Source organism: Kogia breviceps, chromosome 7, assembly GCF_026419965.1.
Source record: "Kogia breviceps isolate mKogBre1 chromosome 7, mKogBre1 haplotype 1, whole genome shotgun sequence".
In the NCBI taxonomy this organism is placed as follows: domain Eukaryota; kingdom Metazoa; phylum Chordata; class Mammalia; order Artiodactyla; family Physeteridae; genus Kogia; species Kogia breviceps.
Genome location: NC_081316.1, coordinates 13,718,958 through 13,745,171, shown reverse-complemented (window position 1 = coordinate 13,745,171; position 26,214 = coordinate 13,718,958). Strand labels below are relative to the sequence as shown.

Genomic DNA, 26,214 nt, shown 5'->3' with positions numbered 1-26,214 from the left:
GCTGCCTCCCTGACTCTGAAGTGGATTCAGGGCCATTTGAAAACCTGATGTTTCCCAGGCATCCCCCACCCCGATTGGAGGAGGTTGTTTTGTCAGGGGCTACCGATGGGGAAGACCTCCAGACCCTGGACTATTTTAGGCACAGCTGTTTCCGTTCATCAGCCTAGGACGTCCAAGCGAAAACCTGCCCACTCCATCCATGTGACTCTCATCTCCCTCTGGGGAGGGGGATAGCATAGGGCGGGTCTGGAAAGCTGGGATACATCATTCTGGCCTCCGTACCCCTCCCTTTCTCAGCCCATTGGGAGGCAGAAGACAGGAAATGACTGCCATGTACGTGGTATGATTTTTTACTGAAACAGCATTTTGTAGCCCAGGCCCCATGCTGTCCACAGCTGTTTTTCTCTCTGATACCAGCCAGGTGGCCCCGTCCTTTGTGTTCCCCTCCTCACCCCCTCACATGACTTCAGACTTTGGATTCTCAGCTCCTGGCTGCTTTCCACATTCCACTGCTCTTTCAGAACCCAGGCATCCTGGCCTCCAGCTGAAACCGCTGCATGTGGCTTCCCCCACCCCTGGCCCCCGTGACTCAGGCCCTCTGAAGGGACCAGCCCTCTTCTTGGCACTCACCGGGGAGGGGGGAAGGGGGGCCAGGTGGTGACATCACAGTTGAGGGGTATAAAAGCTTTGAACCAAAACAGAATTGAAATTGAAGACGCTGAGAAAACCTGACTGCGCAGCCTGTGCTCCTGGGGACCTCTTAGGACCCCTGGCCTGCTACTCACTGCATCAAGCCCTACCCACTGGTAAGGCTTGTGAGTCGAGGAGGTGGGGGGCAGGCAGGGACCAGGACTTTGACAGGTGGGGAGAGGGAGGGTTCCAGGGCCTCTGTGTCCCATCTCTTCTCCTTTCTCACTTCCATCTCCTTTCTGGGTTTCTGCATGTGTCGCTGGCTGATTGATACTTATTTTACTTAGATGGTTTCTCTGGGTGGCAGCTGGGAACTATTTCACCTTCCTTCCCCAGGCTGCGTAAATCATTTACTCCTCTCCTCAGCACTCAGTTTATTCATTAACTGTTTCTCGTGCTTCACCTACTGCTGGTCGCACACTTCTCTCTTGTCGGGTCAGACATTTTATTCTTTTTCGCCCAAAACCAAGCACATAGGGTGCTCAGAAGTTGGATGACAAAGGGGTGTATCGTCTCATTTCCACCTCTTTCCTGTTCTCCTCTTGGTCCCGGGTCGTGTTTCCCTGTCTCTAGAGCTTTTGTTGAGGGAGGGGGGCCTGCAAGGTGTGAGGGCTGACCGGCCTTTACCCTTCCCCCTCCTTCCCTTCCAGACTCCATGCCGGGCTCTCCCTGCCTTCTGTGGCTCCTGGCTGTCACCTTCTCCTTGGTTCCCAGAGCGCAGCCCTTGGCGGGAGACTCGGAAGAAGAGGAGCAAGATGAGACACCTTTGCCGGCCGTCCCCTGCGACTACGACCGCTGCCGCCACCTGCAGGTGCCCTGCCAGGAGCTGCAGAGGGCCGGCCCGACGACGTGCCTGTGCCCTGGCCTCTCCAGCGCCGCGCAGCCGCCCGACCCGCCACGCCTGGGGGAAGTGCGCATGGAGGCCGAGGCGGGCCGCGCCGTGGTGCACTGGTGCGCCCCCTTCTCCCCGGTCCACGAGTACTGGCTGCTGCTTTGGGAAGGCGCCGGGGCTCCGCAGAAGGGGCCCCCCCTCAACTCGACGGTCCGCCAAACGGAGCTGAAGGGCCTGAAGCCCGGGGGCGCATACGTCGTCTGCGTGGTGGCCGCCAACGCGGCTGGGGAGAGCAGCGTGCCCGGGGCCGAGGGCCTCGACAGCGCGGGCGGCCCCGCCTTCGGGCCCTGCGGCCGCCTGACCGTGCTGCCGAGGCCGCTCACGCTGCTGCACTGGGCCGTGGGTGTGGGCTCCGCGCTGGCCCTGCTCAGCTGCTCCGCCCTGGTCTGGCACTTCTGCCTGCGCGAGCGCTGGGGCTGCCCCCGCCGAGGCCGTCCGAGCAGCGCGGGACTCTGAGGCCGCCCGGGGACCTCTCCGGCCAAGCTAAGCCCGGTGTCGCTCCGGGGGAGGTGGCGGCCCTGACAGACGGCGGCGGGATGGAAGGCGGGGCGCTGGGCCCCCGCTGAGTCGCTTCAGGCCCCAGACTTTCCCACTCTGCCCCGAGCTTAGGTTTAGGAGTAGAGAAGGTCGGCAAATTTTTTCTTAACGGACCAGAATAATTTAGGCTTTGTGGTTCCAGGGGATAAAATCGAAGAGATCATGTAGTTCTTACACAACCATGTAACCATTTAAAAATGTAAAAATCATTCTTCGCTCTTGGGCCTTAACAAGTCAGGCCCCGGCCAGATTTGGCCCGTTGGCTACGGTTAGTCTAGTTCTGTCGTACAGCCTCAAAAGGGCCCTGCCACTGTGGGTGGCTTCCTTGGGGTTCTGAGAGTAAGCTGCTGCGGGATGGGAGTTTGGGGCTGGAGGCCACTCCTTCTCCTTCTGCCTTTTTGTTTAGATAGTGAGGATGCACACTGAGTTAGAATCTACCTGTGTCTGACGCGGGTGGAAATAAATGACTGACATGAGGTGGAGAAGAGAAGGACTGCCCAAGCTGCTGTCTGGGACAAGCTTGAGGTTTTGCTAGTAAAAATATAATAATAATACAGTAATAACAAAGGATTCCCCCTCCCCCATTTGTGTTTACTGTATATTCACTGTAACAACATTAAAGGAGATGTAAAAGGAAGACATTTTCCATTTTCATGATCCTTTTCAATTCCCTGTCCACACACCGATTTTTCAGAGTAGTATACATACTTTCGAGTTTATTTTTAAATTAGCTGGATGTAGAAAAGTCCGATTTTTCAGAGTAGTATACATACTTTCGAGTTTATTTTTAAATTAGCTGGATGTAGAAAAGTCGAAGTTGCTACACAGTTTATTCCTCACTTTTACTGATCTTATAACCTTTTTTTTAAATTATAAAAGTAACACGTACAAATTTCAGTATTGAAGAGGATAAAATGAAAGTTCCCCTCCTCCTCAAGAGGTAATTGCCTGTAGCAGAGCAAATTTTTCTCTAAGCAATGCAAATATATTCTTTTTTCATTCAGTATATTATGGACAATGTTCCATGTTGGTAAATCACAGCCGTCTTAGTTATGTGAAAGGCATAACTTGCCATTGGAGGATGCTCCTTAACTGACAATAGCCTTGGCTCTTTGTTAGAACATTTGTCTTCAGCGTTTGCTATGGACATCCTTGTTTGTTTGTGTATCCTCACATGTTTGTGTATTTCCATAGGGTACTTACCTGGAAGTAGGTGAGAGAGGCAGTACTATACAATTTAATCATTCTTCTATTATTGGAACTCTAGAATAAATTTAGAACACATTTGTTATTTAGAATACACTCACCATATTGCCTTGAATACTTTGTCTTTTTAATTTGATTCCTGTATTTCCTCAGCATTTATTCATTTACAAATAATGAGGGCCTACTATCTCACTTTTTTGTTCTGTTTTTTTTTCCGTACTTTTAATTCCCTACTGTCTTGATATTGAAGATGCGCTTTACATGCATTCGTACTTAATCTCTATCACAATCGTTCTAAGAGATGGTGTCACCTTTTCACAGATGAGAAGTTTGAGGTTCTAAATGGTTTGAAGCTATTCAATACAAGTAAGGAGGTGAGTTAGGATTACTCGACCCAAGTTGCCCAACTCCAAAGCTGCCTCTCCACCACAGAGAGGCAGCACAGCCTAGCGGTTCCAGAACGCACACTGCATGGGTTTGAATCCTTGCTCTGCGACCTTCTGTAAATTATCTCATCTTTCTGTGTCTGTTTCCTGTGACTAATAATAGTATCTACATCATATGGATTGTTGTAATGATTATGAATTAACCATATAAAATTCTCTACTGCATATATTATCAATATCAGCAACTTATTATTATTCTGCCTCCTAAAAAACATTTAAAGTGAGCTTTAACTTAAGGGACCTAACAGCCTAGGTAGTGGCGGCGGGCTAAGTAATCAACAAGGCTACACACCAGGGGGACAAATGCTAATGGAGTAAACACCGGGGCTCGGAGGTGGAGAGGGGGTGGTCAAGGCAGGCTTCCCTTAGAAAGCAAACCCAGGGACTTCCCTGGTGGTCCAGTGGTTAAGATTCCGCGCTTCCACAGCAGGGGGCGCAGGTTTGGTCCCTGGGGACCTAAGATCCCACATGCGGTGCGGCCAAAAAAAAAAAAAAAGGAAAGAAAGGAAACCCAGGGTCCAGTCCGAAAAACAACTGGGAGTTAACCAAGCCCACAGAGGGGGCAGGACATCCCAGACACAGAGGGACGGGCATGTGCAAAGGCCGGGAGGAGGGAGAGTTTTGCAATCTGCACAAGTTACCCTCAAGTGGTGAGAGATGAACTCCGCACCAACTACCAACATTTACACAGTATAGTCTAGCCAGGCACCTAAGGTTGGTGCTATTGTTATCCTCACTTTACAGATGGGGCATTAACAAAAGAAAGGGTAGGAGGAAGCCAGACTACCAGCATTTAAGTTTCGTCCTAGGTGACTGAGGTGTCATGGAGAAGTCTTAATCAGGGAGGTGATGACACGATCAGTTACTGTGTTTTGCAAAGATCCCTTTGGCAGTCGCGCAGAGGATAGCTCAATTGCCGGAGAGGATGAGCAGGTCAAAGGGTGCGCACATTTCTATGGCTCCTGATAAACACTGCTAAATATATTTTCCAACCGGTTGCGCTAAGGGGCCATATCGAGAGCTGTCTTGATTCGCCCAAGGGTTTCAGGGCGGTATCGCCCCTCTACACCGCCGCGGGGCACCCGGGCTTGGGCGAGGGAATGTGAGCTGCCTCCCGGGCCTCTACTCCCACGCGCCGCCTGTCCCTTCAGCGCCAGGTCCTGGCAGTCGGGCCAGGCCTGTGTTTTCTGGCTCTCTGCGGCACCCGTCCACGTCCGCCTCCACGTGACCCAAACAGATTCGGGCACTTCCGCTTCCCCTAGGCTTTCTTCTCGTCGGTGTCCAGGGCCGGTCCGGAGCCAGTGAGTGAGCGAGCGTCCGGCTGGGGCCGTTGGGGGCGGGATTGCGCGCCGGCGGGGGACGCCCCGCGCTGACCCTCTCCGGCCTTCTCGCCCTTTCCAGGTCCCCGCGGAAGCGGCCGTGGCGGCGTCATGGCGGAGCTGACGGCTCTGGAGAGTCTAATCGAGATGGGCTTCCCCAGGGGACGCGCGTAAGGGTGCCCCCTAACACCCGTCCGCGGGGGTCGCCGACCTGTCCAGGCCTTTACCCCAGCCTGGCCTCAGGCTCTACGCCCCAGCCTGACCATCGCCATGGCTCGTGGGCGCTATTCACGATGTTTCTGCCCCCAGGGAGAAGGCTCTGGCCCTCACAGGGAACCAGGGCATTGAGGCTGCGATGGACTGGTGAGCGCTCAGACCGGGTAGCAGGGGACTGGGGACTCCTACGAGGGTCAGCCTGAACATTAACCTCCCTCCCTACTTTCCCTGCCAGGTTGATGGAGCATGAAGATGACCCAGACGTGGACGAGCCACTAGCGAACCCCCTTGGACATACCCTGGGACGGGAACCCACCCCCACTGAGCAAGGTGGCCCTGAAGGTTCTGACGGAGGGGACCCAGTGTGATTATTCAGGAGGGCCTGAGGAGGATGATGAATGGCTAATAATACTGATTGCTTGCTTGTTTGTAGGACCTGGGTCTGGTGTGGGAGAAGGCAAACCCATTTTGACTGAAGAGGAAAGACAGGAACAGACTAAGAGGTATGAGGAACAAGCTCACATTTCTGAGGCTCATCCTCCACCTGTCCCCAGAGGTGTTTTGGGACTGTGTTCCCTGATTCTGTTTTCTGAATCCCTGGTTAATAAACGCACCTTCCCAATTTATGTCCATTTCTCTTGAACTCTTTCCTCTCTGCAATACAGGATGTTGGAGCTGGTGGCCCAAAAGCAGCGGGAGCGTGAAGAAAGAGAGGAGCGGGAGGCACTGGAACGGGAACGGCAGCGCAGGAGGCAAGGGCAAGAGTTGTCAGCTGCCCGACAGCGGCTACAGGAAGATGAGATGCGCCGGGCTGCTGAGGAGCGGAGGAGGGAAAAGGCTGAAGAGTTAGCAGCCAGGTCCGGGTGCTGGGGGTGTTGGCTAAGAGATGAGAAAAGGGAATCAAGATTTGCTTTGTCAGTGTCTGACCTACTTTCGTTCTGTTTGCGTTCCAGACAAAGAGTCCGAGAAAAGATCGAAAGGGACAAAGCAGAGAGAGCCAAGAAGGTAGGTGATTGGGTAGATGCTGAGGGTAATGAAGTAGGGGGACTAGTAAATCCCCTTTTCTAGCTTCAGAGGGAAAGGTTGGGCTTAGTGCCTGATTGTTTAACTTTGTCCTCCAGTATGGTGGTCATATGGGTTCTCAGCCATGCCCGCCAACAGCAGAGCCAGGCCCTGTTCCCTCCTCTCCCAGCAAGGAGCCTCCCACGAAGCGAGAGTATGACCAGTGTCGCATACAGGTACTGATTCTGATTCCTATCTTGCTCCTGGGACCCTTTGTTGGCTTGTAAGGCACCCAGCCCAGCCCAGAGCTTTTTTCAGTTATGTTCCCTTTGCCAGACCTCTCCCATCTTTGTAAATGACTTTTGAAATCCTACCTCTTCTGCTCTTAGGAAAGGTATCAAATTTTACTTGCCCTAGTCTTACGTAAATCTATCTCTTTTTCTTATTCAGCAGTTAACTTCTTACTTGTTCATATATTCATTTGGCTTATTATACAGCTATTTGCATGATGTGGTACCTATCCAGATATTTTGTGTAATCTTGTCTTTGTTTTCCTTAAATTGTGAGGGAGCTAGGGGTCTCTCTCTTCAGTGTTCAGTAAAGCCAAGCCTAAGTGGTTGTTCATTAGGTGCTTTAAACAGTAATTATGCTGGTTCAGTCTCTCTTAGAGGAGGGAGAAGCCAACTTTACTCTTTTTCTTTTCCTTACCTGGGCACTTCACTCAGTTTTGACACTCAAAATTCTGTATTTCTGTCTTGCCTTCTAGGTCAGGCTGCCAGATGGGAGTTCACTGACCCAGACATTCCGGGCACGGGAACAGCTGGCAGCTGTGAGGCTCTATGTGGAGCTCCACCGTGGGGAGGAGCTAGGAGGGGGCCAGGACCCTGTGCAGTTGCTTAGTGGCTTCCCCCGGCGGGCCTTCTCAGAGGCTGACATGGAGCGGCCTCTGCAGGAGCTGGGTATGACATGTGGGACCCGAAACCAGGAAGGGGATAGGGGACATGCCTGAGAAAGGAAGGGATGCAAAGAAGGGACTTTGTGGAGATAGTGTGAGGCCAGGAATTTGTAAGGGGGGGGTGGTGGTGGGCAAAAAGCAGATCTTTTGGTTCAAACCTGTTTCGTTCCATCTTCAGGACTTGTGCCTTCTGCTGTCCTCATTGTGGCCAAGAAGTGTCCCGGCTAAGAGGCCTTTATCCCACCATCCTTCTCTGACCTCTCTTCATCTTTGATAAAGCACTGACATCACCTTCCTAATAAATAGACCCTCTGAGTTCTGTATGTGACTGACTCCTTCCTGAATGGCCGGGAGGGACAAAAGGAAGGCTTTTAGAATAGACCCTATGCTTCCTCTTAAATTTCCATGGGAGACTTGTTTCTAATCTCTGGGTCTGATGAGTTGCTTGGGAGGTTGAAGGGGAGAGGTGCTGGAGCGTGGGGTGTACGTTGGATAGCATCTTTTGCTCCTATGGGTTAGGCAGTACCTAAGCCTGAAATTGTTAGTAGCTATGTGCCTGGACTTCTTTAATTAAGCCTAGTTTCTTCTTTAGTAAAACGGGGATAATAGTGCCTGTTAGTTGGGGTTGTGGGGGCTTACGTAATGCTGATGTGAGGTGCTTTAGCAGCGTGTCTGGCACCTGGTAAGTCCCCAATTAAGTATTAGCTACTAGAAGGATAGTTTTTAAAATGTGGCCATTCACAGTGAGAGGAGCCGTAGTGTGACCTTCACAACCGCATCTCTTCTGCACTAAAAAGTATTGAGTACTTAATACATACCACACAGTTTTAAGTGCTTTGTATGTATTAACTGAGATACCAAGTCAGTACTATTTAGCTGTAGGTACAATGATCCCATTTTAGAGATTGGGACACCAAAGCACATGACTTGTCCAAACACACAGCTGGCATGTAGCAGAGCCTGGACACATCTCCGGGGAGCCTGACTCTAGGGCTCAGGCTCTGAACTGCCGAGCTCCCGTTGTGCCGCTGCTGCTCGCCTCACCTCGTGCTCCCTCCAGCAGCTGCTGACCTCCCTCCCCTCGTACCCCAACTAGGAAAGAGGCCACAAGGAAACTGTACAGATCACACGTGACAAATGTGCTCAGCTCACGACTTCACCATCTAGTAGCTGAAAACTGCACCAGTGCTCTTATCTGGTTTTACAGCTCAGTGTTACCAAGCTTTATTTAGTGTGTTCACGCTTTATTTAATACAAGCAGCCCCCCCCCGCCCCCATCAATTGCAATCTTGTTTGGAACCACAGGACATAAAATAGACAAAAGGGGAGTGAGCTGGTTGACTTCGCTGTAGGGCGGCCACCCCACTGATAGCTTTATCTCATCCCATCAGTGGCATCGCCAATAGATCCTGTGACGGATTCAGAAATTGAAAACCACTACAGTGAAAACCTTGTGGGAGGAAAACCCCAGTGCATTTAGTGAGAGGCTGCCCTGTGCCTGGCACTGCACTTTACATTCCTAAGTTCACCTTTTTACAACACTCAAGATCATTGTCACCATTTATTTATGTATTTATCTGCACCAGGTCTTAGTTGTAGCACTCGGGATCTTCGTTGCAGCATGTGGGATCTCTTAGTTGCGGCATGCGAACTCTTGTTGCAGTACCTGGGATCTAGTTCCCTGACCAGGGATCGAACCAGGTTCCCCTGCATTGGGAGCACGGAGTCTTAGCCACTGGACCACCAGGAAAGTCCCAATTACCACCTTTTATGGAACAGGATTAAGGCTCTGAGGTTTTTTAACCTCTGAGTTGAAACAAGATCTGACTCAAAGCACACTCCTTTTACAGCTCCTACCACGGTGGCCTCCAAAGGTTAAATTTAGGTCACAGAAGGCGTTATGGCACATGTTAATTGCTAGGAGCCCCTCTCCAACATCATTCTAAGGACAGGCACCCAGAGTATCCTCTATGGGTATTTACTGCACAAGAGTTTCCAGAATAGTTAACGATTTCAAGAAAATCACTTGGTTATTCCCGAAAGTACACTCACGCAAACCACGTGACCTGACGTGTGTTTTGAAAGCGTGGTCGCTCTGCCTATAGGGCTTCAGCGTCACATGAGGGGCGGGGCAGGCGGGAGCTGCACTCAAGCCCGCCCGCAGCACTGGCCCACATAACACTCTAGGCATTTATGGGCGTCCAGCCGTAGCGCTCACTCTCTGGATGGAGGAACATGATTTATTGGTTCCTTCAGTTAGCCACATCCGATGCCCTGGCCCAAGACGTGGCCGTTAAAACGCAGTCAGTGCAGGGTTTGAGGGGGAACGTGCTCACCCGGCGGCAGCTCCCCAGGTCCCGAAGAGGTCTGCGCGAGGAGTAAGGCCGGCTCGGGTTCCTGCGCTGCAGCGGAGGTCCCGGCGCGCACGGGGGCAGGTCTGGCCTCAGGCTGACTTTCCGCCGCCGTCACTCATCCAGTTCTTTCTCCAGGCGACGTTCTCTTGCGTGGCCGCTGCCTCCTGCAGAGTGGCCAGAAGTAGCTGTTTGGTCCTGGCCGCCTCGTCCCTGCGCTGCGGGTCCTGCTCCGGCATCTCCTGCGGGCAGGAAGGGAGGTTCGTAGTCCGGGCTACCAGCCTGAGGTTCTCCGCCCGCTCGCCCCACCTCGGCCTCCCAACTGCTCACACCTTCAGCATCGCCTGCTTCTGCTGCTCTCCCGGGGTCACGAGGACAAAGAGCGCGGTGCCCACGCCAGCTCCCGCGCCCAGCACTGCGCCCGCAATCAGCGCTTTGCGCAGGGTCTCCATAGCCGACCGCGCGACCAGCGAGACACCCTCCGGAGCCTTCGGTAGCCTAGCAAGGCCGCCGCGACGTCTCAATCTGCGCAGGCTAGAGCGCCTCGCCCAGGAAACCATAGAGACGGGGCCGGGCTAGAGAGGGCCTGGCCAGAGAAACGTTTTGAAACTAGAGCGCCTGGGTGTTAAGACGAGGTTTAGCTGAGGAGGTTGACCACGTCAAGAGGTGTTGGCATCCAGGGCCGAGCGTGGGGCCCCTTGTCATGAAATCCCGAGGAGGATTGCTAAGGGGAGAGTAAGTGTCTTCATTGTTGCTGTTTTACAATTGCCCAGCTCTGGAATGTCCTGATCTATAGAGGGTCAGGGCTGTGCTCTGTAGTTTCCTACTATTACTTGTGCTTTTCCAATACAGTACATAAGGACATTGAGCTACTTATAAACATCAATCTATTGAGTAACTTCAATCCCTTCAACTCCTGAACAAAAACTCAAAGCCAAGTGTACCGGGTGGGAAGAAGGGTATATTTATGTTTTCCTTTTATTTTACTTGTTGAAAGTAAACGTTACCCTTTTCTTCATGGTATATACTTCATGGTATATAACCTTGGGTTTTTATGTGTTTTTTTTAAACCATGGATTTTGTGTAACATACCGAATTCTAGTTTGGAGAAGAAAACACCTCTTAGTTGTGTGACCCTGGGCAAATCGTTTAAGTTCTTTGTTTCTCGGTTTCTGCATCGGAAAATGAGGCTAATAACAGTATGTATCTCATAGTTTTAGGATAATTAAATAAGTTTATATGAAAAGCATTTAAAACAGTTCCTGGCAAATAGCATACACCATAAAAATATTCACTAAATAAGATACAAAGAAACATGTCAATGTGGGAGACCCAGTAAGAACCAGGAAATTCCAAGTTTGTTATCAAAGCTCTTCACTCACAGGGCTTTAATCCAAATGCCCTCGTTAACTTCTACTTCTGCTTTTCCCAGTGTCACCAGGGAGTGAGTAGAAATAAAGCTCCTATCCCACCTCTTGGGATTGTCCCCTCCCCTGGAAGGCCCATAATCTCCTTGCATGTCAGCCTCTTCTCAGAAGTGATTAAGGGGCCAGGCTCCAAAGCAGATTAAAGGAACAGTCTGTGGCGTGCTCAGGGCAGGGGTACTCTACTGAGTTCAACCACCCTGCACTCCAAGAATCAGCACCCATGGCCCTTGTGCCAGGGAGCAGCGAGGATGGGCCTTGGCCTACAGATAGCCCAGGCTCTTCCCAGCAACCAGAAAGTCCTAGACTGACCAACCCTCTCTGGGAGGACAGAGGAGAAATTAGCCAGGTTGAAGGTCACCAGGATGTTCAGGTTAGTACTTCCCCACCTTGTGTCTTGATGTTGGCTCACTCCAATTTGGCCCAAGCCCCCTGCTGTGCCCATCCAGGTTGTCTGTCAAAAGACCCGCCTCCCCTCCATTGTGGTGGAAGCCTCTGAGGCTGAGGCGAGTGAAGAGAGTGGGGAGCTCCGGTGGCCACACGAGCAGCTGCAGCTGATCACTGATGAGGAAGAGGAGGTTGAGGTCTTCTTCCAGGACCAAAGTGAAGAACCAGGTGAGGGAGGTGGCTGGTTCAAATGAGGCTGTTGTGAATGGGATGGTCTAAGCAGGACAGCTTAGTTGTGTCTCTTGCATTAAGCGGCACACAGTAGATGCTCAGTAAACACAGTGAAGAAAAATGTAGAGGTGGCAGATAAAAGTCAAGGTGGTTGGCAAAGTTGATGAACTTTTAAAAGGCAGTTGTGATGTCAGATAGGTGACACCTTTTAGTATATATTTTTAATACTTTAAGATATTTTTGTCATGGGGGAAAGAATAAAATCACCCCAAATCTGACTACCCAGAGATTAACATTTTGGATGCCTTCTCTTCCAGATTTTTCTTCATGTCTATATACTGTTACAGAAGCTACTTTTACTATGTGCCAGGCACTGTGCTGAACACTTTTATGTATATTTTTCAGGACCCAGTGAGGAAGGATACTTTCTCCCTCATGAGGAAACTGAAGCTGTTAAGTTAGGCTCTTCATTATAATTGCTGTATTATTTTTATAAGCAAAAGAAATTACATGAATTTATCTTTAAAAAAAAAAATCCAGTAATATATCAGGTATATTTTTCACTGTTAATGGGCTCTGTAACTCCCTCCCCACCACCCCCTAGGCTGGACTTGGAGCTCACTGGACCCCAAATGCCCCTTAAGAACCTTTAACCCAGAACTCAGCTGGGGGCAGGAACAGGTAGATCAAGATGCCTCCTGGATTCCAGAGGAGACAGATTGTCAGGAAGCCCCCAATCCCTGTCCTCTCTGGGACTCAGCATCAGGTTCCCGTGTCTGCAGAAGCTGCTTTGTGGAATATTCCCATTTCCTGCCTCCCAGGAGCTTTGAGGGTAAGTATCACTCTCCCTCAAACATTTTACCTAGGTTTATGAAGCCCTTCTACCTATCCTTTCACAATCTAACCCTTTTTTTTTTTTTTTTTGCTGTATGCGGGCCTCTCACTGTTGTGGCCTCTCCCGTTGCGGAGCATAGGCTCCAGACACACAGGCTCAACGGCCATGGCCCACAGGCCCAGCCGCTCCGTGGCATGTGGGATCTTCCCGGACCGGGGCACGAACCCGAGTCCCCTGCATTGGCAGGCGGGCTCTCAACCACTGCGCCACCAGAGAAGCCCCACAATCTTCCCCTTTTACAAGTTGAGAAAAATGAAGGCTTACAGGTTAGGCCCCTGGTGGGTCACACAAGTCCTATCCAAGGAATTTGGATTAAGAAATCCTATCTGTGCTTTTAGGAGTTCAGTTAACTGGGGATGGGGAATGATCCACTTGTACCTTCTTTATTCAGCACTCATCCTGGCACTGCTAAATGTTTCACCTGTTGTTGTATGGAATCCACATAACTCCAGGTACTATTCCAACCTTGCAGATGAGTAAACTGGGGCACAGAAATACTCAATACTGTGTGCAGTGCACACATCTAATAAATATGAAAGCCAGGATCCAAATCCTCATTTTCCAGTCCTCTTGCCAAGACAAAAGCTTTCTCCAACTCCTCACCCAACAGAAACACTAGGGTCAGGTTTTAAAAGTCTTTAATTGGAGCCTTGAACCAAGTAAGCAAAGTAGGTGATGCCCCCGAAAGGGCCCAGCTCCTGCACAGACACAGTCCAGTCTTGGGACCCTTGCTCCAGGCAGGGCAGCCGCACATCAGGGTCCTCATCTGAGAACTGAATCAGGGTCCCCCCAGGGCTTAGGACCCTCAGGCACTCTGACAGCAGCTGGCAAGCCCCAGGCAGACCACCCTGAGCAAGAGCGTCCCAGGTGCCCTTGTCTAGCACTAGATGGAAAGAGCCTGAGGAAGCCACTGGCTGCAGGTTCAGGGCATTAGCTTGCGTGAAGTGGAGGCGTGAGGCAGGGTGCCCCGGGCACAGGGGTATTTGGCCTTGGCCACCTTCCAGGAGGCTGTTCATGTGAGCCACAGCCACAGGAGAGAAGTCCACCCCCAACACGTCTACGGGGTGCGGGCATTTGGTGTAGAGGCCCGTACACAAGCTGGAGGTCCCACAGCCCACGTCCAACACCCGCGGTGGACAGGCAGCTGGTGCCTCCTGCAGCAGCGGCAATAGGAGCTCCTGGGCTTCGTCGTATCCGAAGAACCAGTCGAAGGTGCCGGCGCTGCTCTGACCGGGCTGGGCAGGGAGCTTATCCCAGAGGCGGCGGACCGCCAGGCAGCTACCAGCCAGGGAGCCTGTGGACGAGTGGAGGACTTGCATCACCCAGCGCCCAGTTCTAGCAAAACGCGAGAAACCCCGCACCAATGTGGCCTGGCGCTTTAAGCGGCATCATTTCAGGGACTAGACTCCTGTGTAACGAAGAACCCAACTTGCCCTCCCTCTGTCCCCCTTCCCTACCCGCCACGGCGTGACGCGCCCCCGCCGCCAGGCTCGCCAGGTGGAGGGTTTGGCGCAGGGCTGCCATCCGGAGGTGCCGGCAAGGTCGGCCAGAGAAACTTCTGCGAAAATGTCGCCCGTACTCCGGCAGGGGCCTGAGGTCCAAAGGAAGATGTGCAAAATACGCTGTGCGAAATCACGCGTACAGGCTCCCTAACTCTACAGTCTCGGAAAAAAAGAACGCGGACACAAACTTACTACGCTACGAACGGCCTTTATTGTTTGCAACGGGAAGTGGAAGAGGAGGGGATGTGCGACAGCTCCGGCTCCTGGGGCGACTCCAAAGACCTGAAATCAAAGGAGAAGGTGTGAGCACCCCGGGGAGGAGTCTGCTGAACCGCGGTTCTGCCCTGCTCCTTGGAGCCATGTCCCGGCGCTTGAGGATAGAACCCGCGGAATGGAAGCCGCCGGTACCGAAGACATGACGCCGAGGAGGCCGGAGCCCTTTCCCTCTACCTCCGTACATTACGCGGACCGGGACCGCACGCCCGATCCCCGCCAAGAAAAGGAGGGTCAACAGGCCCCACCCAGAACCCCCCAGCCAGTGAAAACACTAGAGCCCACACTCACTCGGTCGCCGTCCTCGAAAAGGATAAGGAGCCGATCGGGCTCCTTTATATAGCTCCAGGACCCGCCCCCACACACACACCCGAGCTGCGATTGGCTAACGGGGGGCTGAGGGGTGGGGCGCACACGGACCCTGCGCAGAGCTGAAATGCTGGACGCTGAGCTGGTTTCGCAACGCAGCAATGGGAGCTCCGGGGGGAAAGATCAACCGGCCGCGAACGGTGACAGTGTGGGAGCCCGACCCTGTTTCCCAAACGTCCCGGAGCCCTTTACCCTCGCCCGAGATGGACTCGATGGGCCAGTGTCGCCCGGTGCGGGGTCCCGGGTCGCGGTGCACGGCACCCCTCTGATTAAGCATCTTCCTCCCCCTTAGGAGCTGAAGAAGAAGCTGTTCAAGCGACGGCGGGTGTTGAACCGGGAGCGGCGACTGAAGCACCGGGTGGTCGGGGCTGTGATAGACGAAGGGCTGATCACGAGGCACCACCTCAAGAAGCGGGCGTGAGTGCCAGACCCTCTCCCTCTTGGTCCTCCCCCCCAAGCCTCCTTCCCTCCTCCTTGTCGAGCTCCGGAGCAGCTAACACCTTTTTGCTTTCCTTGTGTACTCAGGTTTATGCAAGGAACGTTTGTGCCTAAACTCTGCTAGTCTCTCACTGTACCTGTAGCTCTCAACCTTTCTTTGGTTCTTGGACTCTGATGAGAATCTAAGGAGAGCTGTGGACTCCCCCACCTCCCCAAGTAACATTATACATTCTCACAGATTTTTTTATAAGTACATTTAAAAGCACAGACATAAGTGTGCGGTGAACCATTCGATGAATTTGCACAAGGGCACATGTGAGATTTTGCATATAATCTGAGTCTTGGGGCAGAGTTCCCACCCCATTCTTTCATTGACTTATTATAAATATTTAGCTTATAAAGCGGCATAATAAATATATTTGGTCCTTGTCTCTACTTTCTGGCAGAGCTAAATTTCCTGAGTGATAAGAGTGACTTTTTTTTCATAAGGGTCCCCTTTTGAGCACACCTAAATTTATGCAAATGGTGACTTAGCGTGGGGCTGGTCATCAGAAAGATGAAGTGATTAGAGGATTGGAAATTTAATTCCCTCGCACTGCCTGTGGGAAGTGGGTGGGTGGGTGCTGTAGATTAAGCTCTACACAGCCTCTTGAACGAGCTCCTGATTGGTCAACCAGCTCCTGATTGGTCAACTGGTGGAGGTACTGGGAGGCTGGCTCACCTGGAGAGAGCATGGAACCTCTGGCCCCTTCCATACCTTACCCTATGCTTCTCTTCCATCTGACTGTTCCTGAGTTGTATCGTTTTATAATAAATCATGTTTCCCTGAGTTCTGTGAGCTGTTCTAGCAAATTATCGAGTCTGAGAAGGGGATCATGAGAACCCCAGTTTATGGCTGGTCAATCAGAAGTACAGGTAACAACCTGGATTTGTGATTGGCATTTGAAGTGGGGGAAGCCTTAACCTGTGGAATCTGTTGCTATGTCCTGGTAGATAGTGTCCAAATGGAGTTAAATTTGTAGGACACCCAGTCAATGTCCATTGAGAATTTGGAGAATTACGTGATGTGGGAAACCTCCCCCACCCACCACATCTGCTGTTAGAAGTATCAAGAATAAGGGACTTCCCTGGAGGTCCAGTGGTTAAAACCAATTGCGCTACCAATACAGGGGGCATGGGTTTGATCCCTGGTCAAGGGAACTAAGATCCTGCATGTCGAATGGCCAAAATATATATATATAATTATATTTATAAAATAAGAGGAGGAAACATTGCTATTATGTACTAAATTTTAGCAATTAATGTTACTTTATGTATGTGTTAAGACTAGTTTTGGGTAAAGTAAGTTCTTTGACTTGGATCCAAAGACCTTTTCAGTAACCAGAACCACTGTGTGGTCTGTATTGGTTCAGGTTAACCTGGATATTTTTGTTCTTACCAATCCTTCAGGTCCAGTGCACGTGCCAACATTACTCTGTCTGGGAAGAAGCGCAGAAAACTCCTCCAGCAGATCCGGCTAGCCCAGAAAGAGAAGGCAGCCATGGAAGGTGAAGCTAGGGCACAGAAGTTGGGGTGAGGGGGCAGCCTGGGTTCATTTGGGTTCTTAATGCTTCCTCTTTCCCTTTGCTCAGTGGAAGCCCCCCTCAAGTCAGCCAGGACTAGTGAACCACAGCCCAAATCAAAAAAGAAGACAAAAGCCCCCCAGGATGTAGTCATGGAGGACCTTGAAGATAAGAGCTAAATCTCACACCCCTTCCACCAGAAGATTCTCAGCTGGAGCCAGGAGGACTCGATGGTTATTTCAGAGGACTTTGGAGAAAGCGTTGCTCCTTTTCACTGTCCCCAGATTCCTCTTCCCTAATGGCCTATGACCTGCCCTGGAGGGATGTATTGAGAGGAAGAGGGTAGAAAAGAAAGATTGGAGAGAGGGTCCTAAGCAGTCAACTCCATTTGTAATAAAGCCCTAGCATTCTTACTGAGATGTGTTTGATTAAATGTAGGAATGGGGATAGGCCATGAAAAGGGGCTGTGAGTGTGGAAACAAGACAATTGGGAAACAGGACCCACAGTTCTTACTTGACCAAAGGCAACAAGAAGCCACCCTCCATGATGGCCCTGTCTCCCGGATGAGTGACACTCCAACTTTCCATTTCTGACAAAAATAAGGTGTTCTGTAGAGATGGCAGAGGAGGTAAGGGTCTTGATACTGGCCCTGCCACCTCCCCTGTGTGACCAGGGTGGACAAGACCGTGGTTGTCTCTGCTTCCTTCGCTGGATTATATTTTTAATAAAGTGAACATTATTTTTCCCTTTTAACGTTCAGAAATTCTGTTTGCTGGAAGCCAGGGCTGGGGTGGTTAATTAAAGTGAGAAGCTGTGTGTGCAGAGATGTGGTCAACTGGGGAAAAGCATATTCTCTCCTCGCACTGTTAATCAGTGCGGGCTTCCTGGAAGAGGGAGGGTTTGGGTACAGTGTTGTGCTCCCCCCTCCTCAAGTTGATATTTTGAACGTTTTCAAACCTTCGGTAAAGTTAAGAGATTAGCACACTGAGCCCTTAAATATGCACTCTACTTGGATTTACCAGTTTTTAACATTTGGCTATACTTGATCTCCTTACCTGCTTGCATATATATGTGTGTGTTCGAGTATGTATAATTGTTGTCTTTGCTGACTCATTTGAAAGTCAATTGCAGATGAGATTTTATCCCTAAGGACATGCTTCTGTATAGCCAAAACACCTAAGACATTTAACATTGGTGAAATAGCTAAACTTCAGCTTTTCGTATGCACATTTCCTCAGCTGTGGATAATATTTTTTATAGCTGTTTATTGCTTCCTCAATCCAGAAACCGTTAAGGATCGCGCGTAGCGTTTAATTGTCATGTCCCTTTAGTCTCCTTCAATCCAGAACAGTACCCCTACCTTGCCTTAGGTGACTTGGTGTCTTCGAAGAGTCCAGCCTAAATTAATTAATTAAAGAATATCTCACAGCCTGGGTTTGTCTGAGTGTTTCCATCTGTTTCCTCATCAATAGATGTAGGTTAAGCATTTCTGGGAAAAATTCTACATAGAGGATATTGTGTTCTTCCCATTGCATTTCATCAGGAAGTAAGTGTTGACTGAAAAAAAAAATACACAACCTAAAGGCTGAGAATTATGTTTGATTCAGCAGACTTGCTGAAAACTTAAACCTGGAAGACAGCCTCTCAGATAGTTCTGAGGTAAGGGAGGAGCCAGGATATAGAGGAGTTTTTGCAACAAAAACCAGGTAGTTGGAACATCGAAGATTATTGTTAATGAAAGAAAATCAGACTTCTCAATTAATTTTGTGCTTTTCTATGTATGGGAATATGCAAGAGTCTCGCCTCTTTGAAATCATTCCTTTGATATGCTCCTTAACTACCTATGGCCAGTATCCTGTTCTTTTTCCTCCTGAATCTCCTCAGGGTGCACCGCTGGGGATGGCTGCAGTGGTTGATGGTTTGACGGAGGGCAGCCTGTTTGGAGACCGTCAGAGACAGCCGTAGTGGCTGATTGCTTGACGGCCGCAACATTGTTTTCTGATATAGCAGGCAGGCGAATTTTTCGTCCACACATATAATATCAGTTTGTCTCATTATTGGTGATTCCTAGTGTTAAATGGGTGTCTGTCAGATTTCTCCACGGCTAAGGTATTCTTTCCTTTTGTAATTAATAAGCAATCTATGGAGTGATACTTTGAGATTGTATGAATACCCTGTTCCCCAATGACCTCTCAACAATGGTTTTAGCATCCATGATGATCCGTACCTGAATTTCTGCTGCAAAACGGTGATTTTTCTAATTGTATCATTCATTCATCCATGTTACTCATTTTACATATTCTGTAAAGGAAACCCCTACTTCCTTTAAACAATCTCATTTAGGTTTTTAAACATCTGTTACTATCACTTTTTCATGCTCCAAATCATACCCAACTGGCCAGCCGAAGCCTGTGTCTTTTTTGTGGGGGGTCGGGGGGGGGCACACAGGATACAGCATCTTGTTTCCCCAACCAGGGATTGCACCTGTGCCCCCTGCAATGGAGGCACAGAGGCTTAACCGCTGGACCACCAAGAAAGTCCTGGTTCTGTGTCCTTTTGACACAGCACCACCAGTATCTGAGCAACTCCTTGCTGTCTGGCACAATATGTTCCAGGCTCACCTGCTACTTCCCCTGGGCTAAAACTTGGTATCAGCTATTTTTCTATGGAGGACAATATTATGTCCAGTTTTGAACACAGAAAGGAAAAAGTACTTGTGTGAAACTGAAATATAGTCAGATGCGGTAAGGAGAGGAGGGGAGAAGCTGCAGGGAGAAGGAATTTCAACATCTTGGGATCCCTATCACCTTTCATAATTTTGTTCTACCCCCTGCGCCTAAGGCAGAAAGGAGCTTGCTGTGTTCAAAGAAGAGTTTCTGTACCTGGTATTGTACTAAATTCTTTACACAAATAATCTGAAGTGGGACTTCCCTGGCAGTCCAGTGGTTAGGACTCCATGCTTCCACTGTGGGGGCACGGGTTTGATCCCTGGTCGGAGAACTAAGATTCTGCATGCTGCATGGCATGGCCTAAAAAAGAAAAAGAAAAAAACAAAGAGAGAAAGAAATAGGTGAATAATCTGAAGTGATCTTTGGAAAAAGTTTGTGAGATGCGATACAGCATGCGCCATTTTACAGATAAGGAAAGGGGCTCCGAGCAGCTGAGTCACTTGCTCAGGGTTACATTGCTAATTAATAGCAGACATGAATCTAGATCTGTCTAACTAAAACAAGCACCCTTAGACTGTGAAATCTTTAAGGCAAGGACCACATAATAGTCTCACAGCTGGAAGAATTTATCGGGTTCAAAAGGCACTTTTTTTTTTGGCCATGCTTAGTTCCCCCACCAGGGATCTAACGCATGCCCTCTGCAGTGGAAATGCAGAGTCTTAACCACTGGACTACCAGGGAAGTCCCCAAAAGCCACTTTTCATAGATCAAAAGTCAAGGCCCAGAGAAGGGAAGTGTTGGGTCCAAGTTCGAAGCAGAGCTAGGAGCAGAAATTGTCTCATATTTACTGTCCTAGAGCATATACGCCTCATGAGTGATCGAATTTCTAAAATTTAAGAATAAATATAGAACCACTATAATTAATCATTTAGCTTTAAAAACACGGTCACTCCAAAGATATCTTTAGAACCTGTTATCTGGTGTTATTCTAACTCACATTTCCACTGAGAACAGTAAGTCCTCTGGTTAATACAGGCCTCAGAACCTACTTTCCTTTTCATTCATCCAACCAACTATTAAGAACCTGCTACATGCCAGGAAGACACTGTTGTATGTGATGATGATAAAGCCTTTAACAAAACTGGCAACATCCCTGTTGTCAAAGAGCTGGAGTTCATTCAACAAATATCATAAAAACAGCTATTGCTTATATAGTGCTTACCTACCATTGCAGGCGCCAAGTGCTACACAGTAAACATATTACCTGGTTTCAATTTTCACAAGCCCGTGAGGTAATTGTACTATTAACATCCCGATTTCCAGAAAAGGAAACAGGCAGAAAGGGGTTAAATGAAGTACACAGCCGGTTAGCGGAATAGCTGGAAAGTGATCTAGATAGACTGGTTGGAGTGGGGTCTCTTGATGAGGTGTATTATGTCCTCATAAGGTTACCAAGCTCTCTCTGCAGCTATGGGAATGTGAGGTTGGGGAAGGTCCCCCTGCAGTGGGAGACTGGAGAGCCTGACAAAGATCGTAGTGCCAACCTAGGACTGGGGGAACACCTTCAGCGTAGCCAGCCCAGTTTATTTCAGGCTTCCCCCTCTCCCTCTCTTTCCTTGTCTTCTCTTCATCTTCTCTTCCGGACTTTCACTCCTTTCTTTCCGTCTCTCTTCCGCTTTCCCTCTTCCCTTCTCTCCTTTAACTGCTTTTTACATTGTCACTGGTTATTGATTAAAATGTTTCCTAAGATGCTTCCTCTTTTAAAACCTCGAGAGCTGAAAATTTTGTTTCGGCTTTAGGAAAATTAATTAAATCCAAGTAAGTGGTCGCAGCTAGCCTTAGTCTGTGTGAATGGCCCTCTCGGGGGGTCGGGGGGAGAAATGGTTGCGTCGAGGGTGGGTCGGCTTCCCGCTGTCATGGGTGCAGCCCCGTTCTGGGACGCCGACTCATCTCGGAACCAATGTGTGAGGGTCACGGACGTCGCCGGATTGGTTTTCCTGAGAGGCTTTGTCGCTGGTTCCTTTCGGCTTTCCCGGCAGCGCGCATGCGCTCCCTACGCTCCGCCGCTCCCGCTTCGGGCTCGGGCTAGGGCTCCGGGATGTCCGCGTTGTGCGACCCTCCCGGGGCCCCAGGGCCTCCCGGGCCTGCCCCGGTCTCCCACGGTCCCGCGCCGCTCAGGTAGTCAGAGCCCCTGGCATCTTTCCCTACCGCGGGGTCCCGCGCCGATAACCAGCCTTCTCGGCAGAAACCCGGATCCCACCTCGAGCACTCGCGTCAGGGTTCTCAGAGATTCCCGGTCGGGTTTTCCCAGAACTCAGGGACTGCCTCACCAAAACTCTGGGCTCCAGTGCCCGCACTCCCAAGATCTCGGTACTGCCTCCCCCTAAGCCCCAATGCCCATTTACCCCAGATCCTGGCCTTGCTCTTCCAAGAGGTGGGAATATCAGAACGCTTGGGAACCCAGGTGACCTGTCCCTTAGACCCGAGGGAACCCAGGGTCCCCTGACTTCATGGAGACTCCCTGAGCACCCAGGCCCAGAAACCCACAGAATGCTTTCTTCTGGCCTTTCCCTTGCTCTCCAACGGAGACACTCCCCTCACCGTAGAGTGGGTTTTTTTTGGAGGAACCAGAGATGAATGGCACAGAGCCTTATCAACCTCTAGAGGATGCTGTCTTCTTTGGCAGAAAATGCAATAGGAGGAAATAACACTGGCTTCTGAACCTCTAAGACTGAACCCATATGTTTCAGGAGGGGAAGGGTCGAAGGGCATTAGCTTGTCTCTGCCCTGGGGCACCTTGATTCCTGGGGCATACTGAGGGTTCTGGGAAGGTGGTGGCTGTTGATGTGGTGGAGTCCAAGTGGTTGGTGGTTAGGATGTTTGCAGAATATGGGAAGAAGCAGGTTTGGGGAGGGAGAGCTCTTAAATAAGGGCAAATTTGGGCTTAGAATTTTCTTTCCACTAAGGGCAAAATCCAGCGTTCTTGTTTGTATGTAGGGGGGAGTGCAGTAAAGCTAGAAAGGTGGGTTTAAAGCAGATGTTACAGGAACACAGAATATACTTACTCAATTCAACAAATATTTATTGAGTATTTCCCATATTCCAGGCACCCCAGTAAAAGAGGATCCAGTGTTGAAAAGCAGAGAACTGTTAACTACCCTCTTGGAGTTTATAGTCTGATTACTACCTTGGTTTCCTTCTCTGTAAAATGGGACCATAACGGTACCTACCTTATTGGGCTGTTATCTGTATTGAAATAATACAAGTAAAGTACTTAAAAGAGAACTTGACATATTACAAGAGTTATCTAATATTACTATTGTTATTTATTAAAAGAAAAATTTACTGAGTAACTAGTGTGACCTAGATATGGTGCTTACGTGCTTTACAAACATTATCTTTTGAGGGTGGTACAGTTTTCCCTATTCTACATAGAAAGAAACTGAAGCTCACGGAGGGAATGTAACTTGCTTAACAACTCCCAACACTCTAACTCTGCTTCTTTTGCTTCCTTACAGTGCTCAGGAGCTGTCGCAGGAAATCAAGGCCTTTCTGACTGGTGTAGACCCTGTTCTGGGCCACCAACTCTCTGCTCGGGAACATGCTCGCTGTGGCCTTCTCTTGCTCCGCTCTTTGCCACCTGCTCGGGCTGCTGTGCTTGACCACTTGCGAGGTGTCTTTGATGAGAGTGTCCGGGCCCACCTGGCTGCCCTGGATGAAAGCCCTGTGGCTGGTCCACCTCACCTCCGTCCACCGCCACCCTCCCATGTCCCTGCTGGGGGACCTGGTCTAGAGGATGTGGTGCAGGAAGTGCAGCAGGTGCTGTCTGAGTTTATCCGGGCCAACCCGAAGGCCTGGGCACCTGTGATTAGTGCATGGTCCATTGACCTCATGGGGCAACTGAGCAGCACTTACTCGGGCCAGCACCAGCGTGTGCCCCATGCCACGGGCTCTCTCAACGAATTGCTGCAGCTGTGGATGGGCTGTCGGGCCACACGCACATTAATGGACATCTATGTTCAGTGCCTCTCAGCTCTCATTGGTAGTTGCCCAGATGCTTGCGTGGATGCCTTGCTGGATACCTCTGTCCAGCATTCCCCACACTTCGACTGGGTTGTGGCGCATATTGGCTCCTCTTTTCCCGGTACCATCATCTCCCGAGTTCTCTCCTGTGGCCTTAAGGACTTCTGTGTTCACAGTGGGGCTGGAGGTGGAGCTGGTGGCAGTGGTGGAGGCTCTTCTCAGACCCCCTCTACAGACCCCTTCCCTGGATCTCCTGCTATCCCTGGGGAGAAACGGGTGCCCAAGATTGCCTCAGTTGTAGGCATCCTAGGGCACCTGGCCTCCCGCCATGGAGACAGCATCCGACGGGAGCTCCTGCGAATGTTTCATGACAGTCTGGCAGGGGGCACTGGTGGCCGGAGTGGGGACCCCTCCCTTCAGGCCACAGTTCCCTTCCTCCTGCAGCTGGCAGTCATGTCACCAGCTTTGCTGGGCACAGTCTCTGGAGAGCTGGTGGATTGCCTTAAGCCCCCAGCTGTGCTGAGTCAGCTGCAGCAACACCTACAGGGATTTCCCCGAGAGGAGCTGGACAACATGCTGAACCTGGCCGTGCACCTGGTGAGCCAGGCCTCTGGGGCAGGTGCCTACCGCCTGTTGCAGTTCCTGGTGGACACAGCCATGCCTGCCTCAGTCATCACTACCCAGGGCCTGGCTGTGCCAGACACCGTGCGCGAGGCCTGCGACCGGCTGATCCAGCTACTGCTGCTGCACCTGCAAAAGCTGGTTCATCACCGGGGAGGGTCTCCTGGGGAAGGGGTGCTGGGCCCGCCCCCGCCCCCCCCGCCCTGTGCCCTTTCTAGATGCGCTAAGAAACCACGTTGGAGAGCTGTGTGGAGAGACGTTACGTTTGGAACGGAAACGCTTCCTTTGGCAACACCAGCTCCTTGGCCTGCTCTCTGTTTATACCCGGCCTAGCTGCGGACCTGAGGCCTTGGGCCATCTCCTGAGCCGGGCCCGAAGCCCTGAAGAGTTGAGTCTGGCCACCCAGTTATACGCAGGGCTGGTGGTCAGTCTCTCTGGCCTCCTGCCCCTGGCCTTCCGAAGCTGCCTGGCTAGGGTACACGCAGGGACTTTGCAACCTCCCTTCACGGCTCGGTTCCTGCGTAACTTGGCACTGCTAGTGGGGTGGGAACAGCAGGGTGGTGAGGGCCCTGTAGCCCTAGGGGCCCGGTTTGGGGAGTCTGCCTCAGCTCATCTGTCTGACCTGGCTCCTCTCCTGCTCCATCCTGAGGAGGAAGTAGCTGAAGCCTCTGCCTCCCTCCTGGCCATTTGTCCCTTTCCTCCGGAAGCCCTGTGCCCTTCCCAACTCCTGGGACTGGTGAGAGCTGGAGTGCATCGCTTCTTTGCCTCTCTCAGGCTGCACGGTCCCCCAGGGGTGGCTTCCGCCTCCCAGCTTCTTACCCGCCTCTCCCAGACCTCCCCGGCTGGGCTCAAGGCTGTCCTGCAGCTGCTAGTTGAGGGAGCCTTACATCGGGGCAACACAGAACTGTTTGGTGGGGAAGTGGATGGGGACAATGAGACTCTCTCAGTTGTTTCAGCTCCTTTGGCTTCGGCCTCCCTGTTGGACACAAACCGGCGGCACACTGCAGCTGTGCCGGGCCCTGGAGGGATTTGGTCTGTTTTCCACGCTGGAGTCATCGGCCGTGGCCTAAAGCCACCCAAGTTTGCCCAATCACGCAATCAGCAAGAAGTGATGTATAACACCCAGAGCCTCCTCAGCCTCCTGGTGCACTGCTGCAGTGCCCCTGGGGGGACTGAATGTGTGGGCTGCTGGGGGGCTCCCACCCTGAGCCCGGAGGCAGCCAAAGCAGTGGCAGTGACCTTGGTGGAGAGTGTGTGTCCCGATGCAGCCGGTGCTGAGCTAGCCTGGCCGCCTGAGGAGCATGCCCGGGCCACCGTGGAGCGGGATCTCCGCATTGGCCGGCGCTTCCGGGAACAGCCTCTGCTCTTTGAGCTGTTAAAGTTGGTAGCAGCTGCTCCCCCAGCCCTGTGCTACTGCTCCGTGCTGCTGCGGGGGCTGCTGGCCGCCCTCTTGGGCCACTGGGAAGCCTCTCGCCACCCTGATACAGCCCACTCCCCCTGGCACCTGGAGGCATCCTGCACCCTGGTGGCTGTCATGGCTGAGGGAAGCCTCCTGCCACCAGCCCTGGGGAATATGCACGAGGTATTTAGTCAACTGGCACCTTTTGAAGTGCGTCTGCTGCTGCTCAGTGTCTGGGGCTTTCTCCGGGAGCACGGGCCCTTGCCCCAGAAGTTCATCTTCCAGTCAGAGCGTGGCCGCTTCATCCGGGACTTCTCCAGGGAAGGTGGGGGTGAAGGTGGAGCCCATCTGGCTGTGCTGCACAGTGTCCTCCACCGCAACATTGATCGCCTGGGCCTTTTCTCTGGCCGTTTCCAGGCACCTTCACCGTCCAATCTCCTTCGTCAGGGGACATAGCCTTTCCATGCTCCAGAAGCCGAGGGAGGTCGAGCCAGGAGAGACAGGGGGCTAAGGAGCTGCAGAAAGGTGGAGGTTGCTCTTCTAAGACCTTGGCCTAAAACAGCGCTGTCACTTTCTTCCTCCCCCACCTTTTTTTCTAAATAAAATTTGCCGAGTTGAGAAAAATAGAGTAGAGTCCAGTGCCTCTGTCTGATGCGGAGAGCCGGCAAATTCGGACAGCGCCTGGCTCTGAACAATCCCGCCCCCTTCCTCAAGCTCCGCCCTTGCCCCGCCCCCACGAGCATTTAGGGTACGCTCTCGGCCAATGGGACAAGACGTCAGCCTTCAGTGTGGCCCGGCCAATCAGG

General features: G+C 51.3%; 6 protein-coding genes and 1 non-coding gene across 17 annotated transcripts; 4 read left to right on the top strand and 3 right to left on the bottom strand.

Annotated features, from left to right (window-relative positions):
• Positions 1 to 103: 103 nt before the first annotated feature.
• LRRN4CL (LRRN4 C-terminal like) lies at positions 104 to 2,756 on the top strand. Its single transcript, XM_059068344.2, has 2 exons — positions 104 to 806; positions 1,341 to 2,756. Exon 2 carries the CDS (start codon positions 1,346 to 1,348, stop codon positions 2,036 to 2,038), a length of 693 nt encoding a protein of 230 aa, XP_058924327.1. The 5' UTR covers positions 104 to 806; positions 1,341 to 1,345; the 3' UTR covers positions 2,039 to 2,756.
• Positions 2,757 to 4,420: 1,664 nt separating this feature from the next.
• On the top strand, positions 4,421 to 7,586 carry UBXN1 (UBX domain protein 1). 9 transcript variants are annotated; one of them, XM_059068331.2, is made up of 10 exons: positions 4,421 to 5,072; positions 5,173 to 5,260; positions 5,400 to 5,453; positions 5,542 to 5,636; positions 5,740 to 5,809; positions 5,972 to 6,163; positions 6,260 to 6,311; positions 6,428 to 6,544; positions 7,075 to 7,267; positions 7,442 to 7,586. In XM_059068331.2, exons 2-10 carry the CDS (start codon positions 5,202 to 5,204, stop codon positions 7,489 to 7,491), a joined length of 882 nt encoding a protein of 293 aa, XP_058924314.1. In that variant the 5' UTR covers positions 4,421 to 5,072; positions 5,173 to 5,201; the 3' UTR covers positions 7,492 to 7,586. The 9 variants fall into 9 exon arrangements, with proteins under 9 accessions (XP_058924314.1, XP_058924313.1, XP_066893514.1 ...); XM_059068330.2 differs by having other exon boundaries at positions 4,984 to 5,072; positions 5,542 to 5,648; XM_067037413.1 differs by having other exon boundaries at positions 5,001 to 5,072; positions 7,075 to 7,137.
• A 1,225-nt stretch (positions 7,587 to 8,811) lies between these two features.
• UQCC3 (ubiquinol-cytochrome c reductase complex assembly factor 3) lies at positions 8,812 to 10,185 on the bottom strand. Its single transcript, XM_059068336.2, has 2 exons — positions 9,947 to 10,185; positions 8,812 to 9,856 (listed from the first exon to the last, which is right to left on the bottom strand). Exons 1-2 carry the CDS (start codon positions 10,172 to 10,174, stop codon positions 9,707 to 9,709), a joined length of 378 nt encoding a protein of 125 aa, XP_058924319.1. The 5' UTR covers positions 10,175 to 10,185; the 3' UTR covers positions 8,812 to 9,706.
• Positions 9,437 to 17,449, top strand: LBHD1 (LBH domain containing 1). The gene is made up of 6 exons (XM_067037415.1): positions 9,437 to 11,411; positions 11,488 to 11,653; positions 12,261 to 12,488; positions 14,988 to 15,112; positions 16,583 to 16,680; positions 16,765 to 17,449. Exons 1-6 carry the CDS (start codon positions 11,262 to 11,264, stop codon positions 16,793 to 16,795), a joined length of 798 nt encoding a protein of 265 aa, XP_066893516.1. The 5' UTR covers positions 9,437 to 11,261; the 3' UTR covers positions 16,796 to 17,449.
• On the bottom strand, positions 13,173 to 14,638 carry CSKMT (citrate synthase lysine methyltransferase). Of its 3 annotated transcripts, XM_067037416.1 has the most exons (4): positions 14,618 to 14,638; positions 14,246 to 14,335; positions 14,009 to 14,142; positions 13,173 to 13,845 (listed from the first exon to the last, which is right to left on the bottom strand). In XM_067037416.1, exons 3-4 carry the CDS (start codon positions 14,073 to 14,075, stop codon positions 13,190 to 13,192), a joined length of 723 nt encoding a protein of 240 aa, XP_066893517.1. In that variant the 5' UTR covers positions 14,076 to 14,142; positions 14,246 to 14,335; positions 14,618 to 14,638; the 3' UTR covers positions 13,173 to 13,189. The 3 variants fall into 3 exon arrangements, 2 of the variants coding, with proteins under 2 accessions (XP_066893517.1, XP_058925022.1); XM_059069039.2 differs by lacking the exons at positions 14,246 to 14,335; positions 14,618 to 14,638 and having other exon boundaries at positions 14,009 to 14,175; XR_009336532.2 differs by lacking the exons at positions 14,009 to 14,142; positions 14,618 to 14,638 and having other exon boundaries at positions 13,753 to 13,845; positions 14,246 to 14,334.
• On the bottom strand, positions 14,411 to 14,559 carry LOC131760739 (small nucleolar RNA SNORA57). Its single transcript, XR_009336834.1, has one exon. It is a non-coding gene; the product is annotated as a small nucleolar RNA SNORA57 (small nucleolar RNA).
• A 3,960-nt stretch (positions 17,450 to 21,409) lies between the features above and the next one.
• On the top strand, positions 21,410 to 26,034 carry INTS5 (integrator complex subunit 5). The gene is given in 3 exon segments (XM_059069132.2): positions 21,410 to 21,543; positions 22,884 to 24,201; positions 24,203 to 26,034. Coding segments are annotated over 3 exon segments (3,060 nt in total). The 5' UTR covers positions 21,410 to 21,463; the 3' UTR covers positions 25,865 to 26,034.
• The last annotated feature ends 180 nt before the right edge of the window (positions 26,035 to 26,214 follow it).